General features: G+C 39.8%; 1 protein-coding gene across 1 annotated transcript; it reads left to right on the top strand.

The window, feature by feature from the left end:
* The first annotated feature begins 1,557 nt into the window (after positions 1-1,557).
* On the top strand, positions 1,558-17,094 carry arhgap19 (Rho GTPase activating protein 19). The gene is made up of 11 exons (XM_080463474.1): positions 1,558-1,612; positions 3,621-3,895; positions 5,501-5,581; positions 5,673-6,109; positions 7,038-7,124; positions 8,568-8,633; positions 10,535-10,756; positions 10,864-10,971; positions 12,227-12,319; positions 12,411-12,512; positions 14,306-17,094. The coding sequence occupies exons 2-11, from the start codon at positions 3,637-3,639 to the stop codon at positions 14,360-14,362; spliced, it is 1,512 nt and encodes a 503-aa protein (XP_080319600.1). The 5' UTR covers positions 1,558-1,612; positions 3,621-3,636; the 3' UTR covers positions 14,363-17,094.
* The last annotated feature ends 1,857 nt before the right edge of the window (positions 17,095-18,951 follow it).

Here is an 18,951-nt window from a genome sequence, read left to right as displayed (position 1 = left end):
AGACGGAGCCCGAGAGTTTTCAAAAAGTTCAGTTTACTCCGTTTCAACGGTAACAGAGTTTGAGCATTTTTGAAAAGTTCCACCTGGGAGCTGTTTTCAAACAGTTGCATTTTCAGTGGCTCCAAACACTGTTGTTATGTACACCTACACCCAAAACACAACGAAAGTTTTCTGTTTTCAATTGAAAACACTTCTGTTCTTTCTAAAAAGAGCAAACCCTAGTGAATATTTAGAATTATGTACCAGTATGTGACGTGTTAATACTTTACCTAACTGCTGTTGTTTGTTGTCTCCTTTGAGCTTTTCTTGTTACAAATACTGATGTCTCTTTTGCAAACCCATATGTCAGTTCAGTCAGTATATCTACTGTATAAATTATATGCAGAAATAATTCTATTTAATTCATCTAAAGAGTACATGAGCCAGTGAATGCATGAACCAATGACTTTTGATTTTGGGCACAGACTTGAGAGGAAAGACTTTTTAAGTGAACAGCTATATTTTGATTATCTCATCGTAATCAGAATCCTTTTATTATCAATATGCATATGCTCCCATACACCTGAAGAAATTGTAATTCCCGGCTTTCAGCAAATAAACAATAAAGTCAGATAAAATATGTACATAAAATACTTGTATGCATGTATGTATAATGTATGTAATGTATTTGATGCCAAACAGAATAGAAATTCAAGCCATTTCAATCAAACAGAATCCCATTGTGGCACTGGTTGGTGTATTACTTAGAATCTCCCTCCACTGGCTTTTTGTGCATATCAGGGTTGATTTTATTGTTTTATTCATTGATCGCTGTTGAAGCTTGCTGGGGTTTAAATTGATCCGCAGATCCTTTTGGTTGTTTTAAGGTTTATATGGAAGACAAAAGAGGAAAGAAATAAGGCTCTTTCGTGACTGAGTGAGCATTTTTCATCCATCCATCCATCTTCTATCCCTGTTATCCTGTTCAGGGTCGCAGGGTGCTGGAGCCGATCCCAGCTCACTATGGGCGAGAGCAGGATACACCTGGATAGGTCAGCAGTCCACCACAGGACAAGCACAGATACAACCACAACGGCCACCAATCAACCTCACATGTATGTTCTTGGACTGTGGGAGGAAACCGGAGTACCTGGAGGAAATATACACACAGGGAGAACATGCATACCCTTGCAAGTTTTATTCCATTTTGAAATCATTGCATTGGCAGTGCACTACTATAGCACTTTTACATGTAGTCTGGTACAACGTTTATTTCAGATGTTGAAGATATATGTGTGCCTGACGCTTGGAACTGGTCTGAGACTGTTGGTTGCAGTTAATCTTTACAGTCTGGGATAAACAGACCTCTTTTGTGGTCTGTTTATTCTTCCTGCAGCTCTCCCCTGCATGCAGATGTTGTTTTTCTTTGTCAAAGCCTGTATTCAAACCGACCAATCACGGAGGGGCACATGCAAATCAGAGCGGCATCGACACGCCTTTTCCTGTTAAACCACCAATGGCCGTTGAGGTGGGTGGAGCCTGGTGGCAACCGCAGAGGATTCAAACAGAACATGGCTGCGGGCTCGCAGTGTACGGAGGGCACGGAGGTCAATGAAAACGCACAAAACACACGGTAAGAGCGAATTTACACCGAATATTGTGGCGTTTGGATAATTTTCCTGTTAGCTGCGAGTTGTTGTCTGCCTCACACGAGCTGAGCGTGTAGAGATTTTTGAGCTTTACGCGTTTGAGTGACGTCAGCAGGCTTCAGTCATTTAAACCAGCGACAGCTTTTAGTTTTTGTTTTAATTAGTCACTAATTCATAACTACTATGAGCCTGAGATATCTAAATCTACATAATGCCATACTGCTTTAAAATCTACAGTAGTATTGTATCATGAGGCACTTGGGAGTTTGCATAAATTTGGGCTAATCCACATTAACTATGTTAAATAGCATTGCAGACTAATGTACAGTTCTTAGCGTGTTATCATCTGTTATCGTGAGCAGAATGTGTTAAAATCAACAGGTGAATGTGTACTTGTAGCTGTCAAAATCAGACTATAATGTGCAGTGTATTCCCAGCATGGGCTGCACAAATGAATCTCTCGCATTGTTCGACTGAAAAGCCCTCAAATAAAATCAATCAATCAAATTTTACTTTTCATCCAAGAAGAGATCTGAGCTCAGGGAGTTTTACATCCAAAAAGACAGTATGGAAAAGCATCCTGCACTCACAATCCCAAACGGTTCTTCATATTTACAGGACAATGTGCCGTCAGTTTGGAGTAAACACTTTCTTTACTTTGTAATTGACAACACAGAAGTGAAAGTTGAATCAATATAAAATGAAACAATATGAAACTGTCATTGAGCTGACTGCAGAGAAATAACTGAATATGACCAAAACTGTGCAGCAAGTGTAAATGGGATCAAATTCAGGCTGAATAGATTTTCCAAAGACATTTCCTTGTTTTACATTGAGCCCCCTGCACCTACAAACACATCTAAGAAAACTGAATAAATGTTGATTGTTTACTCTGATATTTCTAACAGACATCCTGGTTTCTGTAATTCAGTGTGTGTGAGATGGACATGAGGGCTTGCTGCTCTAAATGAAAGAATAATACACTTTGTGGAAACTGTCTGTGGCCTGTGGTTTGAGAGAGGGAGTGTGTGTGTCTGTCAGTCTCTCCAGTTTTGATTTTAGTCTTCAGGGTGCTCTCCTTTGTTGTCTGTGGAATTCAAGTTTGGCTAAAATATTAAAGACACAAACAGATTGATTACAGCGTCACACAAGCTTTACTGGAGGTAAAGTGTCTTTACACGTCTCATATTAACACAAGAGTTTGGCTGCGATTTAGCTTAAAAACAGTTTTTATCTGATGGTTGATATTACAGGATGCTCCAGGACTGACCCTCACTTTGGTCTAAAGCAGCTTTCTTCAACCACAAAACACGTTAATTATCTGAAATGAATTAAAAAAACAATTTTTATTGTCTTTTTTTTTTACAGTCAAAACTAAGGTTGTATTCATGACTTGTCACAGGTACAATCTACATTTATTGAGATTTTTTTTTTTGTGGCTGTTTATACTGTAGCTGCTGAGTGGTTCCAAATGATTTGAACAGTTTTAGATGCACAAGAATTATTTTCCCCATTTCTTCTAGTTGTCCTTATTTATTGTCTTTTCCTTTTTTTTTATGTATTTCTGTTTTTCTTTCTCTTTTTTCTATTTCTCCCAATCCCCCCCCCCTAATTTGCTATTTTTTTCCTTTTCCACAAAAATGTATACTGGTCTTTTCATTTTATTTTATTTTAGAGTAGTTTGACCTATTTTTTTAAATCAATCTTTAGCAGTTGCTCCTGCCTATTTTCTGTTTCCAGTTTTATTTCATTTGCATTCCACACAGGTAAAAACAAGTGAAGAATGTAAAACAAACTGTTGATTTACATTACACTGAATACTGTAAATATTATTGCTACTATGGTTATTCCTCCCCATCTGTGTCTCCTGTACACCCGTGTGTGTACATACCTATATATATTTATATCCAATTACCTACTTGTATATACATAGTCTATTCTCTTGTGTGTAACGATCTTTAACTAACTGTACCCTTCGTGTGTCTCATGCAGAGGAGCAGCCTGCAGGATGGTGATCAGTCAAAAAGAATCTGCCGACGGCTCTCAGTCCGGCCGACCCCCAGTCATCTTCAGCCCTGACTTCTTCGTGGAGAAGCTCCGCCATGAGCACCAGGACGTCTTCCTGGAACTGGTCCTCAGTAACATCACTCGTCTCATCGACCTTCCCGGGACAGAGTTCGCACAGCTCATTGGAGAGGACGGCCCGAAAACCCCGACCGGGGGAAACGGAGGCTTTTTCCGCTCTTTCAACTTCCTCAAACGTAAAGGTCATTGTCCTCATGTTTTCCCATATTTAACTGTCATTCCAGACATGTTTTAGTGGAGGAGTACGAATGGTGTTACTGCAATGTTCTCTACACAGGACTGTAAGGAGATTTCTGATTTTACAGAAAAATCATGAAAACATGACGGCAATAAAGTTTATGAATAATCTCAAAAGTCGAACCTTAACATCACAGAATGCAGGATTATTGTGAAAGTATAAAAATGTGCTTTTAATGACACTCAATGGGACTTTTCTGTCCTCAGAAAGGGAGTAAATATCACACCTGAAGTATAAAGTAGCAAAGATTCTGACATACACAAGATGATCTTTTGTTTTTCAACTCAGGAACGGCTGCAGCTCATTGATCTGACATTTAAATGGGATCAAATCCACTTTACTGAATGTTCAGTAGCTCTGTGAATGGCCAGAGTTATTACAAATGTATACAAAACCAGGGCTCAAATACACAAATGGGAGAAATTATTTAAAAGAATATTCCTAATATTCTTCGAAAAGAGCTTCATCTTGGCTCATTTCCCTGAAACTCTGAACGACTCGGCTGCCTTCTGATTTAACAATGCTCCACGTGATATTTCACACAATGTTTTTTAAATTGGGTACAGCTCTGTTTGTGCATATAAACTTGCACATTTTTCCAATATGTTTTCCATTCGGTCAAAGTATTTTTATCTCATCAACAGTTTCTAACGCTTTCATGCATTAAAAACCTTTTTTCTTACATATTACTTTTCAAATACGTCTCCTATCTTCTAGAAAGCCTGTTTTTGGACTGCAGTCGACCTACTGATCTGCAGCATGTAGCTCGTGCTTGTAATTTGACATCAGCCTCATCATCCTGCTGCCGTTTCTGGATTTAGACCCAGTTAAAAAGTCGCTGATGCCTTGAAGTTTTCTTCTTACTGAAACTCTCAGAGCTCATTTACACAACGTTTAAAGTGAAAACGCATCGTTTTCGCACTTTAGTTTCTGAAAAGTTTCATCTTTACACTCACACTCTCTGAAAACGACGTCTGCTTACACGGAATCGGAAAATAAAAGAAGCTAAAAACGATGTAGTTCGCCTAAAGAGGCACTAATTGGTGCTGTTGGGGTGTTTTTTTTTGTAATGAAACTACACACACATGCATGCGGAGAACAATACATTCTAAACAGTGGCAGTACACAGACATTGATATGGACAGAAGAGCAAGCTGGATTGTTATTACGGCGACTGTCAATTATAAACCTACCAAGTCCCAGGAGAATATGGACTGGGAGTCATGACACTCTGGAGGCTGCTATTGTTATTGTCTATCTACTCGCACATGTGCAGAAGGACTATTTACGGCAGCTGTGGCGCTCAGTAGCGGTGTTCCCTCCGTCTACAAAGAGACGAAGCCCGAGTGTTGTCATAAAGTCTCGTTTTCGCCCACATTAAAAAAAAAAAAGTTGTATTTTAGTGGCTTCGAGCACAATTGGCAAACAAACAAACCCCAAAATGCAACAAAAGTTTTGTGTTCTCACTTGAAAACGTTTCCATGTAAAGAGGGCCTCATGTAAACATCCACCATTAACGTATTAGTTGCTGCTGTTGATTTCCCTGTAGATAAAGGTGTTGTGTTTGGGACGCCGCTCACAGAGAGCTGCATCGCACAGATCTACCAGCTCATCTCGTACCTCAGCAAAAGTAAGTCATTACCGAAGTGAAGGGACTGCGTGGATCTTTGTTTGACCCGGAGCCACACTGCTGAAGCTTTCCCTTGCTGTCACACCCTCAGATCTACACGTGGAGGGCCTGTTCAGGGTCCCGGGGAACAGCGTCCGGCAGCAGACGCTGAAGGAGCTCCTGAACAGCGGCGCCGACGTGGACCTGGAGTCCGGGGACTTTCACCCCAACGACGTGGCCACGCTGCTCAAGACCTTCCTGGGAGAGCTGCCCGAGCCCCTGCTGACCCACAGACACTTCCACGCGCACCTGAAGATCGCCGACATCACCCTGTTCGACGAGCAGGGGAACAAGACGGCGGTGCCCAACAAGGAGCGTCAGATCGAGGCGCTGCAGCTCCTCTTCCTGCTGTTGCCACAGACCCACCGCTCGCTGCTCAAGCTGCTGCTGGACCTGCTCTACCACACCGCCAAGCAGCAGGAGCGCAACAAGATGTCTGCCTTCAACCTCGCCCTCATGTTCGCCCCGCACGTCCTCTGGCCCAGACATGTAGGACACACACACACACACGGCTGCAGAAATACAACAAACCAGACACACAACAAATAATTACTTGGGATTTGTAAACACTGCCGTTCACAATGGATGTACTGATTAAACATGAGTACTAACCTTTAGCTACATACCGAGTACCGATACGAGTGCTGATGTTGCTCATTAGTTAGACGTGTGACTGAAACACTCATTAAGGGAGCTCATTCTAAAGTCTATGGTACGCATAGAGTGGTTTGTAGATGGATGTTACGCCATGCGCTGTATGTATTGTAGATTGTAAGGTAGTTGGAGGTGCGTCAACAAAGAGGCTGTGCAGAGGGACAACACATAGTCTTTATGTCTAATTTGTATATGGGAGTATAAATGAGGCTTTATGGCATTTAGTAAATACTCTTACTCTTTCGGTAAAAGTTTAAGCCCGGTATTGTACTTGTTCTTTGAAAAAGGGGTGTTATCGGTGCTTGGGCTGAACCCGGACTTCCAAATATTTGGTCATTGTGGTAGTGTCCGGATATTAATTGTGACATAAAAATACCAAAATATAAGAAAGTAGTCGATGTTCCTAACTTGTCTATTAGGGGCAGTAATGCATGCAGTGAAATAGCATTAGTATACAAGAATCCGAGACCATTTTCTCTAGATTAATGTAAAGATAAACGCTTTTCTTTTTTTATTTCAAATGTCCCGTTCTTTCCCAATCATTGAGTTAAAAGTGCGTTGAACCATGTTTTTTGTACGTACGAGTTCCCTGAAAATTAGATAAAATTTGGTATTTACAGGTTACTATGTTGGGATTTCCCTGCCCCGTTCTGATTGACTTTATTGTGATGGCGGCTTTCGGAACTCAGTGTCTGCAGTTTTTCTGTAATCATTGTGATGTTGGTGACGTTGATTGTTCCTGATTTCTGCCGTGTTGCCGCAGATGACTGCTGGAGACCTCAAAGACAATCTGAAGAAGCTCAACAACACCATGGCCTTCCTCATCAAGCACTCCCAGAAACTCTTCAGGGTGATTATTGCCATTTCTTTTTTCTTTCATTTTTTTTTTAAACAATGCCGTTATACGTATTTCATCAGGGGAACCATATTTGCCTACAATGTCAGACAAATTGCACATGCGTACTTGTAGTATTTCCAAACTTCAGCTTACTTCAGAACCAAGCGATAACTGCGAAGCCCAAAAGAATGTATGATGGGATATGTTTGATGCTAATGTTGTAAGTTCACCAGGTATTGCCAGGATATTTAGGCAGGGAAAGGAGGTAAGGGGCCAGAATTGCATCTTATGCATAAGCTGTGATGATTTCCTCCAGAAGTCATGTGACTTCCTCAACTGACCTCTGTGCTGGATTTTCCTCCGGTCGGATCGCCTCCATGTTTCTCATTTCTTTGCCACGTCTTCACTGTGCGACAATATAAGATGGATAGTTGTAGATTATGACGTTAGAGATGCAACGTTGGGCCCCGTCCACACAACAACGCTGTTTCATGTAAACGCATCGCTTTTGGCCGTTCATCCACGTGGCACGGTGTATCAGAGGCCTGAAAAGGTTTTAGTTTGGTTTTTTTTTTAAACGGGTTCCAGAGCAGTTTTGAGGTGTGGCTGGGAAAAACATATTTGCTATATAAAAAAAAAAGCCTTGAAGTCATCGCCCCACTTCTCCGCCCGTTAGCCCTGCGACCCTCTCCACGATGTCACTCAACAACAACAATGGCGGACGACACGCTTGTAGTTTTAATCAGGCGATATGTTGGATTTCTCGAATACAAGGATTTTACCATGCTCACTGTCTTCTTTTCCATTCTTGGTGTATTTCTGTGGCAGAGTTACAGTGCCACCTAAAGGCTTGGCATATGTACTGCGTTGTTATGACCCATGTTCATTGTGACGTGTGGACGGAAAGTTTCGTAAGAACGACTGGGAGAAAATCGATTGTCTTAACTCGTGTGGACAGGGCCTGAGAAAATCTGGTTACTTGAGGTCCCATTGGCACATATCCGATACATGGATAAGGCCTGTATGCGATCTAAAAATATCTTTGCTGTTTTGTTTTTGTTTTTTTGTTTGTTTGTTTTTTGCCCTTGTCCTGTTCGGCAGCTTGGGCAAAGAATATGATATGACTGAGAGCCTTCGGAGTCAGAACAGTTTTTGCTCTTGCAACAGGAAGAGACCTGGCGTCTCCTCCTGTTGCTGCCTTTATTAGAAGTTGGCATGGCCGTACACGACCGGGGGGGAACGTTCTATCTAAAAATATCTGAATGCTTACACTGCCCCAAAACAGATCTAATCTGTTCCACTTAAGAGCAAAAGAAGTCTGAATTTGTTCACATTACACTGACAGTATAAATGCAGCCCCCCCCCCCCCCACACACACACACACACACATACACCCTGAAACAGAAGAAACATGCGATCTATAGGTGTGTGACTGGTTCTTTCTGTGTCGTTCAGGCTCCAGCCTACCTGAGGGAATACTCCAGAGTGCACTTCACAGGAAACAAAGCTCTGCAGACCAAGGTCAGTGAAGGGAGAGCGAGAGGTTTGTATCGACGTCCACAGGGTGAAATACTGCAGACAGTCTGAGCATCTTCTCCACCTCTCCTTTTTAATAATATGATCATAAGAATATGAACGCTTGTCTGGTTTTAAATAAAATACAAGCTCTACTGCGTGCACTCATGTAAGGATCGCCTCCAGTATGTTCCTCTTATTTCTGCTACTACTACTACTTCTGCGATTAATGTGCAAAACTTAGTCGGAAGCTGAATTTATTTTTTAAGATCCATTTACAGGAATTAAATAATCATATTAGGACTAAAAAGGTAAACCAGGTAATCTAGATAATGGAGCTAACCATTTTCTTTTTCTCATAAAACCTACAGTGACTTATTTGGTTCTAGTTTTATTTACAGAATGAATCAAACAAAAGAACTGTAAAGTGAACCGAACTCCGACTAAACATAAACAAGAGAAAAACAGGTACAAAACAATCCGTATCTTACCGTTAACCAGAAAACAACTAATTCCTGAAACGACACAGTACACACAATACTAAAAAGGTTTCATGGTATGGGAGGCTTAAAAATAAGTGGGTGTACGTCGTATACTTGCATAAACCGTGGACTACTTTGTTTTTACGCATAAAAAGGAGGATTTGCAGGAAGAAATTAAAAGGGGAAGAAGCATTTCAAAATGTTTTCATACAGCAGATCAAACAAACGCAGGTGAAAGTTTTGGAGTTTGCTTTGTCTTGTTGGGTTATGTATTCAGTAGCATATTTCGTTTTTAAATTGATAATATCTTTATTTCGAACATATAAACAAAAAAAAAAATCTAAATAAGACAGATGTAGAAGGGAATACAGAATCTGTCTTGGACACGTACAAGTCTGAGTTTAAACTTATTTATTTAAACCCCTCAAATGTTTTTGCATATTTGTCAATACGTTTTTCTTTAATCTCGTTTCAACCTACATCGGATACATAATGCAGTAATTGAATTATGCACAACAGTGTTTTCATATGTCAGGGCATTCATACAGACAATAGTTCTACAATGTTTACAATGTATTTATCAATTCAATATTATCCGCAAAACCTTGGTGATTAATAACTACAGCACCTCACAAGAATCTATTCTTCAGATCTCTTTTATTAAACTAAATAATGTTAGATATATGTTTTTATTTCAGTAGGTAATCCAGGAACTTTTCAAAGTGGTGCACTTCATGAACTTTTAACTTGAACTTTCCCCTTAAATCATAACCTGCCTGTCTTTCACAAATCCTCTGCTTCTTCACCCATTCAGCCATTTTCAAGCACCGGCAGCATCTCCGTATCACCAACGTACCGTCCACACATGGCTTTTCCATTTACGTCCAATACAAGCTCAGTTTCAGCCTCGTTGTCTCAAACATTCATGATTTCAGCAGCAAGTCATGTCCTTTATTTGTCACAAAGAAGTATACACAGTTTGACATGTCATGAAATGTTTTTAATACTTGTTTCACACCAAAACAGACTATTTCAATAAGAGTAGAATCAAAATCTAAACGTGCAATAAAGTTAATAATCATAGTGAAAATTAAAGCACACAAGATAAATATTTGGTTATTTACTGTATAGGTGTAGAAAATAAACAAGGCAGCAAGAAAAGCTCATCTTCCAACAAACTGCTGAAACTAAACAGTGAGTCTCTTCTATCAGAATGAACGAGGAAAACTTCTGAGTACTACGGGTTTGTGAACATCATGAGGCCCGATAAAGAAGTTTTAACCGCCTCGTCTTGAGACTGGGAATTCATTGCAAGAATAATTAAACATTTTCTAACGTGCAGAGTTTCCTCAGAAACAAACCTTTGAGTTCGACTTGGAAGGCCTTGTGGTTGAACACTTCAGTCTGGATTGTGTGTCCTCTCAGGATGATCTGGATCTGCTGGCAGCCAGCAGCTCTCCGGTCCAGCGGCTAGCTCTGCCTCTGAAGAGGACGGCGGCCCTCTTTGCTCCCGGGTCCGGGTCCGGATCCCAGCAGCAGTGCCAGTCTCCAGCTCAGCAGTACACCGAGGAGGCCCTGAAGGAGCTCTTCAGACACGTCCACCACAACATGCCAGACTCGGCCAAGAAGAAGAAGCTCGTCCGACAGGTCGTCGTCCTCCTCCTCCTCCTCCTCCTCCTCCTCCTCCTCCTCCTCCTCCTCCTCCTCAAAGGGGTTGATACTATAAACTGACTTCTTGTGTTTCATGTGAGCAGCTGGTCAAACAAACCACCTCAGGAACGCCAACCAAGGAGCAGCATCCGGCCCCGCCTGCAGCCAGCAAGAAACACCCCCGATCCCGCTCGTTCGGTGGCCTCATCAAGGTACCTGATCATCCGCAGAAGAAGTCAGGGCATGGGTGTCAAAAATAAAGCCCCTGGGGAAGAAGCTCCAATCCAGCCGAACAACCAAGACAATTATCGAAACTTCAAAAAAAACAAAAACAACACTGTTTAAAGAAAAGAAAAAGTCAGAGTAGCAGACACGACAAAACATTGAGATCTGAGCTGATATCAATGGTGCTGCCATGAAGTCACGCGGCCCCGATGCTGTCGAACAGCCTTAAAGTTGAGTCTGCAACATGTATGACCAAAAGAGCCATTTTTTGTAACTTTCCACCCAAAGAAATTTAACTGGAAGTGCGTTTAACCTTTAAGAGCTGAACATAAACTCTCGCTTGTTCTATTTATGAAGTTTCAGTTACAACTTAGGATGGTAAATCTTTTATTCCATTTTCACATGATTGTGTGCCTGATAGAGGTTTCAACTGTCTTTTTACACATTTCTTTATACATTTTGGACATTTTAGCCATTTTGACTCTATTTTGAAGTGTGTGCGTCCCAATTTTTTTTAAGCTTCTTTCTTTTAGAATTTATTTTTCTTTTTTTTTTTAGCTGATTTAAAAATTTTCTTTCCCCGTTTCTTGTAGTCTATTTGTAAAGTTTAAATTTCTAGTGATTAGAACTGAGCTGAGCACCTTGTACCCGCTATAAACTCACACTGTTCACCAGTGAATAACGTCCCTGAGTAGTGACCAGAGCAGCCCCCTCAGTCATTAGTATAGTTTTAGCTTTTCATGTCTTAATTTTCCGATGCCGGTCATTTTACTTATTTACCCATTTATAAAAATATGTATTTAATTCTGACTTACCCAGTTTTCAGAAACACTTTGACATGTTTGTCAAACAGGAGTTTATTTTTCATTTATAAAAAAGTCTAAAAATACCAATTTTTTCGATTGAGACCTTAAACATAATTGTAACTTTACTTGTATTTTTTTTTGTTTGTTTTAGATATTTTGAGTTCTTAGTATTATTACATGTTTTTAATTCAAAAGATATAAAGCATTTTATTGAATGATATTGATTGACGTTTTATTGATTTAGTCCATTAAATTTGTTTATGAAATTCAGTTTTAGATGTCAGGTTTGCTTTTCATTTCATATTTAGTTTGCATTATATTATTGAATACATCTTTGAACTGCTTGCTTGATTAAAATCTAAATATTATGTATGATGCAGATCTCTAAACAAACTCCGTCCCTCTTGTCTCCTCTCTCCCGTTGCCGTGGTAACAGCGCCGGGCGCGAGGCGAGCAGCTGACCTCCGAGAGGCGGTTCCGACACATTTCTCCCGGAGCCGCAGGCAAAGAGAACGTGGTCCTGCAGGCGGTGAGACGGCCAGAGGAAGAACGGGGAACATGAGGGAACGTTCCTGTCGGCGCTGTTCCCTAATCTGTCTCCTGTGTGTGCCTCCGTGCAGGTGAACAGCCCGGCGAACGGCGCCGTGCTGGGGAAAGCGGGACTGGTAGTGAAGAACCCCGAGTTTGTGTTTCACAAAGACAAATCCTTGAAGGTTTCCAAGGTATGACCGCTCGCCTGTCGTCAAGGTAAATCTGAAACCGACTGAGAGAAAAAGAACCCGAGCAGCGTTCCAGCAGTGTGTTTTTTTCAATGTAAATCAGGACTTTATCAGACTTTATGTACAGATTGAAGTAATACTTTAATCCAGTGTTGTTGAACACATTTCAATCCAGGGGCCACATTCAGCCCAGTTTCATTTTGAGTGCACTGGACTGGTAAAATAGTGCTGTAATAACCTTTCAATTTAAACTTTCAAGGTTTTGTTTTGGTTGTTGTTGTGAGGCAGAGTATACATTTTGAAAAATGTGCTTGAAAATTTGCTACAGCCTCCACATATAGCCAATTTTAATGATTCTTTCTGGTGCAAAATACAGTGAAATGTACAAAAAAATACACCTTCTCCTATAAGCCTTGCATTTGGTTTGTAGTGACAGCATGGCTTTGAGGCGAATGTTGGTTTGCTGTCTTTCATGGCAGCATCACCGATATCTCAGGTCTCGGTGTTGTGTTGTGTCTGCTACTCTTAAGAAATTAGTTGGTTTTTTTTTTTTGAAACAACAACTCTGTTTTACTCCGGTTTGGGCTCACGGGCCTTATTGTTTGACACCCCTGATATATCCTCTTTATTTAAAAGGTTAAACTTTTTTTGTGTGGCTCCAGAGGAATTTTGTTTCTGCCATGCAAATTAACCAACTAACCTAAAAGCCATGCAGCCAGGGTGAGTTTGTAAAAACACCCATAATGCAACAGCTATGGGAAGTCTTTTGAACATTTCACTGTATTTTGCACCAGAAGGTTTCTTTAAAATTGGCTTTATGTTGAGATTGTTGTCATTTTCAGTAGTAATTGCTTGGTTTTGTGACAATATAGACGTTTACATCACATATACTCTGAGAGAAAAACTTCCTTTAAATGGTATCATTGCACTATTTTACTGGTCCGAGCCTCTCAAGATGAAATTGAGCTGTTTGTGGCTGCTGAACTAAAATGTGTTTGACATTGCTGAGTTACCGGGTTACTGGATTTAGTCTTTTAAATGTTCTAATCTTTAAACGTTTAGAGTCATGAAAGTAAATGAGTTTTTCCCTCTTTAATTAAGTTTTGCTTGTGTTCTATTTATTTTTTCGTGGTTACCAAAGGCCTCGTTTTTGCGAAACCTCCGTTGTGTTTTGGGTGTCCGTTTCCACGACAACGGTGCTTGGAGTCACTGTAAACACAACTCTCTGAAAACAGCTTCTGGAGTGTCATGGCTTGGTAGTTTTGTCCAACTCCATCGTCAGTCAACACAAATGTCCCCGTACTCCCATTGTTAATGTTTATACATCTTATTCTTCTCTGCACCTGTGCGTGCGGTTTCGTCAGAGAAACGACCAACAGCACTAACCAGTGGCCCAACATGAAACCTGCCGTACTTCCTGGACTATAAGCTGCTACTTTATTCACACGCTTTGAACCCTGTGGCTTAAACAATGACTCGGATAATTTATGGATTTTTACGAGCTTCATGCCACCAATACATGGGTGATGCGTTCAGGTGCATCCCGTAACTCCGAACTTTCCTTTTTTTCCTTTCCATTTTCTTTTTTAAATTTGGTGGGTGCAGTTTACATTCAGGCGCACTCAAAATTCCCGCAATGACAGTGCATTGTTTGTCGTTTCCGTGTAAACGGACATTGTTTTCAAAACGTTCCTGTGTGAACGCGGCACTTTTCTGAAATGGAAACGCAACAACATTGTCCTGTGAATGGGACATCTTGTAAACTGACCTCCTCATCTTGCTCCTCTCTCTCTCAGGACTCTCCCTCAGTGTCCAGGATGTGTCTGTCTCCTGCCCAGGAAAGGGCGCTGTGAAGCCTCTCCTCGGATAAGGACAGTATTATAATGACTCCTCATGTTTACGTTTGTCTTTCCTTCTGCCTCTCATAGTGAGGTCTTTCTAACTGTGACTAATATGCGGCAGCCAGCAGAGCTGAACCGACAAAACATTTGGGATAGAATATTTTCAAACTGGCGCCAACAGCTTTTTTAAAAGAAAGAGGAGTTGATGAGAGTGACTGGAGATAATCCCGTTTTAAACACACTGGAACTCATTAGGAACCAATTTTAACGTGATCGAATCAAAACTTCTGCTTTTCTGAAGCGACAAAGACTTTAACTTGTGTGCATGTACACGCTGAACATCTAAATGTACACGCAAATGATTCAGTACTTGTCATGTACGTTAAAGCCACAACATTAGGAACACCTCTCAATGTATTTCAGCCCAATTTACACTTTTTTAAAAAAAATATTTGAATGTGATTTGACATGACATAGGATGTTTTGACTTTCTGTACAATCCTATTGAGGGAGATTCCCTCCAATCAGGTGTGTGTATTCCAGAGTTATTTTAATCCTGCTAAACGCTAAGCTAAATGCTAAGCTAATCATTTGAATGTTTCCTGTTGGGCTCTGCTGGTTCTCACCTGCTCCTAAAATGTGTACTTTAGCTACTGTATCGGGAAGTTTGACCACTAGCTGGACACTTTGTGCATATTTGTGTGTGTTTACAGTTATTAGCTTCATATTTTTCGGGATGTTTGTAATTTTTGGTTTTTTTTGGTACGTTTTGGGGGAAAAAAGAAATAGCTTTGTGGTTCCTGAACTTCTCTGAAATGAAAACTGGAAGAAGTAAAGAACTTCTCCTCTCACATGATGAATTATGTGAATTGTTACTTTCCCTGAAGCCTCACCAGAGGTTTGTTTTTTGTTTTTTTCTTCTTTTTTTGATGGGACCGATGGTTTACTTGAAAAGATGTTTGTTTGAAGGTTTTGAAGAAAGTTGAATGCAGGTTTTTCGTAAGTTTTGAAATGAGCAGTTGGGTGTTTCTGTCTGGTAACGTGGTTTCTGAGTCTGGACACAATCCCACGCTAAAGGTTGTTTGTAAGACTTCTGAACGCAGACCGAATAGAAAAGAAGGTAAAACATCACGAGCAGATGGTTTGATTATAAAAATAATGGACGACTTCAGTCTTTGTGGAGTTTTACAAGCATGGATATAGAAATATATGGGAGTTGTAGTTTTTATTCATGTCATATTTCATAACATGCAGTGAAAATGATGTTGGGATTGTGTGTCACTAGTTTAATGGGGAGTTCTTAAAGCTACCAGAAGCTGATCAAACATCACTTTTTTAATTGAATTTGTGTTTTTTCTCTTGAATTATCATCGCTGAACTTCGTGGTCACTTCCTTCCAGCTGGGCAGTTCTCACTCCCATCTATTCCTTTTTGGCTGTTCGACACATTAAAAACATGCAGGACCAGAATAGAAACTCCGTCAAATTGCATGTGAAGGATTGTGTGTTTGTAAGACCTAAAGAAGGGCCTGTAAATGTCTCCCCCTCCACACCAGCTCTTCTAAATCTCCTGACACAGATTATTCCTGTCCTGTCTTCAGATGCCTGAAGTTACTGAGCGCTTGATGGCGTCACTGAGCCTGCAAGTCTTTTCTCAGGGAAAATAACGCCAGAAATCGCAGATGGGTCTCTCTACAGTAAAATCTGATGTTTATAAATCCTTGTAGGTACGCAATGATCTCAGTACTCGCATCAAATATGTTGCACACTTACAAATTTACTACACAATCACAAATGTGGCACAAACTGTACGTGTTTAGATTCCCGCAACTCAGTCGTACAAGTATCACTTACAAATCTCTATCGCTTACAAATCTCTACAATAGAGAGGCAGATAGTTAAACATGTAAATCCAGAGAAACACAACTCGCCACAGGCGTTTTCTCAATATATCAGCCCCACAACTTTTAAATCTACTGTGAATAGTTGAGGTTGGTACAAACTGTTACCTCATGTCCAGCACTTGCGTTCTTTTTTTTATTTTTTTTTCATGATCGGATGTGCGTTCGTGTTGTAACTGCTCATTTCGTCTGGATGCTCTGGTCCCAGATCTCTGCCACAGCTCAGAGGGAACATGTGGAGATGTTTCTCCTCTCTGTGTTGTTAATCTGCTTCTGGTGCATCCTGATCTGAACGAGGATGTGGAAGCGATGGCTTGTTGAAAGTGAGTGAACAGGATTAATGTGAAGAACTTATTCTATTTTTTTTTTTATTTACATTTTTTTTCCCAGTGTTTCATTTGAGCCCTTGTATCCTGATTGATCAGCAGTTCTGTACAATCAGCAGATTTAAAGGATGGTTGTACAGATTGAGTTGAGTCTCCTGCTGTTTGCGATTCGGAAAAGTTGAAAACAGGCCAGTTCCTTCCTGCGAGGTCACAAATGTAAAAAGTTGAAGTTTGTTTGTTTTGTTCCTGTTACATAAATGTGAAGCCGCCGTCGCCAACGAGCTCTTTGTCACACTACAAGAAACCACGTTTCATTGTTGCACCTTTCTGATTTGAAGTCAGGTTCACTTCCTGCTTTCCGTTTTCTCTCTCCTAATTGGTTTGTACAGAATTTCCCAGATTACAGAGCTCACATGCGACGGTTGGATTATCTCAAAAAGTTTTTTTTCTGTATGTTGGTGTAATCTAAGTTAACCTTGTACAGTGGATCCACTTTGGATTAAAACCCTTTACGTTTCCTACCAACGGCCTCCTTTTCTGCTTCAACATTCTCGGAATAAATGTATTTGTGTACACACGTAATGCAAGGTTAGCATTTTTACATGTCATCTTTTCTTCCACTTTATATTGCATTTTGTCTAATGATCTCAAAAAAATTTTGAACCCCCCCCCCCCCAAAAAAATAAGATGCTATTTTATTTGCCTTTTCATGTCACTCTGAAGAGAAATAAAATGAAGAAAACTTTACAAATAGACAAACGTTTTGTGAAAATGTGGAAAAGACTAGAATAAAATATATAAACTGTAATGTGGGGCTGGTGTAATCCGGTAGAGTGAAATTCAACGAGATTTTAAATAGAAATAAACGAGTCGGCGTGTTTGTGCAGTACCAGTGTTTGTCCACTGAGGGGGGCTGTTGGATAATGTAAATTGTTTAAAATGTTTATCAGCGCATTAATGAATGAAAGAACAGCTTCAGTGTCACACTGGGGGGGCTGAACGGTGCATTGATAACGAGCTCGATTAACAAAGATAAATATTAAAATCCAATGTGCATATATAGCAAGACTATTTTAGAAATGACAAACATTGCGGGAGGTAATAAAAATAATATAGAAAAATTATGTGCAGGAGATTACACTGAAGCAGCATTAAACCCATTAAAAGTGACACAGTTTTCAGATTTCTGAATTCAAAACAGTAAAACTGTGTTTACTGTTTTGAATTCAGAAATCTGATGGATTGTGAGGAAAGGCTATTTGTCCCACATTTTAAGAATCCGATTATGTACATGATCATTCGTAAAGGCTTGTATCTTTTATGTAGATCTTCAATAGCTGCTTCCTGAATAAGTGATTTGACAGAAGATTTTATACGTATGTAAATTCTCAATGATATTTAACATATTCATTATTATTTGTGATGCTGAAACCAAGGTACTTTTATTTTTTTCTCCATGACTTATGAAGAAACAAAGCAAAATCAATTTGAATGGTGTCCATTGATGTGATAAATTTAAAATAGTTTACTCAAAATCAGAAAAACTAATTTGTTTTTCTACTTTTTTAGACATGCGGATCCTGTATGACTGCATTTATCTTACTAGATCAAAAACATGTTTTTACCTTCAGTCCATTTGAGCTCAGTTTTGATGTTTTTAAGGCACAAAGTGCTGGAAAATGTTGCTGAAAAGTTTTCATTAAAACCTAAAGATGTGTTTCATTCTTCAGTCTTAGTTTGGGGTGTGTTTTTATTCTTATCTATATAAAATATCAATCTGATAAATTGTAGTGAGCACAATTTGTGTTTACTTATTTTTGCCGCTCAGTTGGCGTCACTGCACCGACTTGCAGAGCATCATGTTTCCATGACGACGGAGGGAGGTAGCATCATGTTTACATGGTTAGTAACCTGATAAAAGAAGTATGGAAGGTGAAATATAAGTAAACAACGGAGAGAACAAAGACAGTTTGTAGTCTGGATAATGCTGATTCTGTTATAAAGCGTAGCTGCCAAAAATACAATAACAGCCAGTAAAGGCCATTGCAAATGTATTAAAACAAAATAAATGCAGAATGAATTTGATGATACCATTTACAAGATCTACTTTTGATGAGGATTTTGTGCAAAAACTGTAGATACTGTACATTGGATTTAGCAACACTGAATAATAGTAGTGATCAGTTTTCCGGTTCTTCCAGAAGATGACTGAACAAGTCAACAATACAGCAATTATATATTTTGATCCTCCCCAGTTTTTAGGAAAACATTTTGAAGATATTCACAGGAGACGCCTGATTGGGACATTCAATGAGAGGTCTAAAGTTATTGTTTTAGGGATCGTAAATGGAAACAGAAAATGCATTAATTTCACT

The sequence above is a fragment of the Lipophrys pholis genome, assembly GCF_963383615.2.
Source record: "Lipophrys pholis genome assembly, chromosome: 5".
Classification (NCBI taxonomy): domain Eukaryota; kingdom Metazoa; phylum Chordata; class Actinopteri; order Blenniiformes; family Blenniidae; genus Lipophrys; species Lipophrys pholis.
Note: the sequence above shows the minus strand (reverse complement) of the source record. Positions and strands in the feature narration are given on the sequence as shown.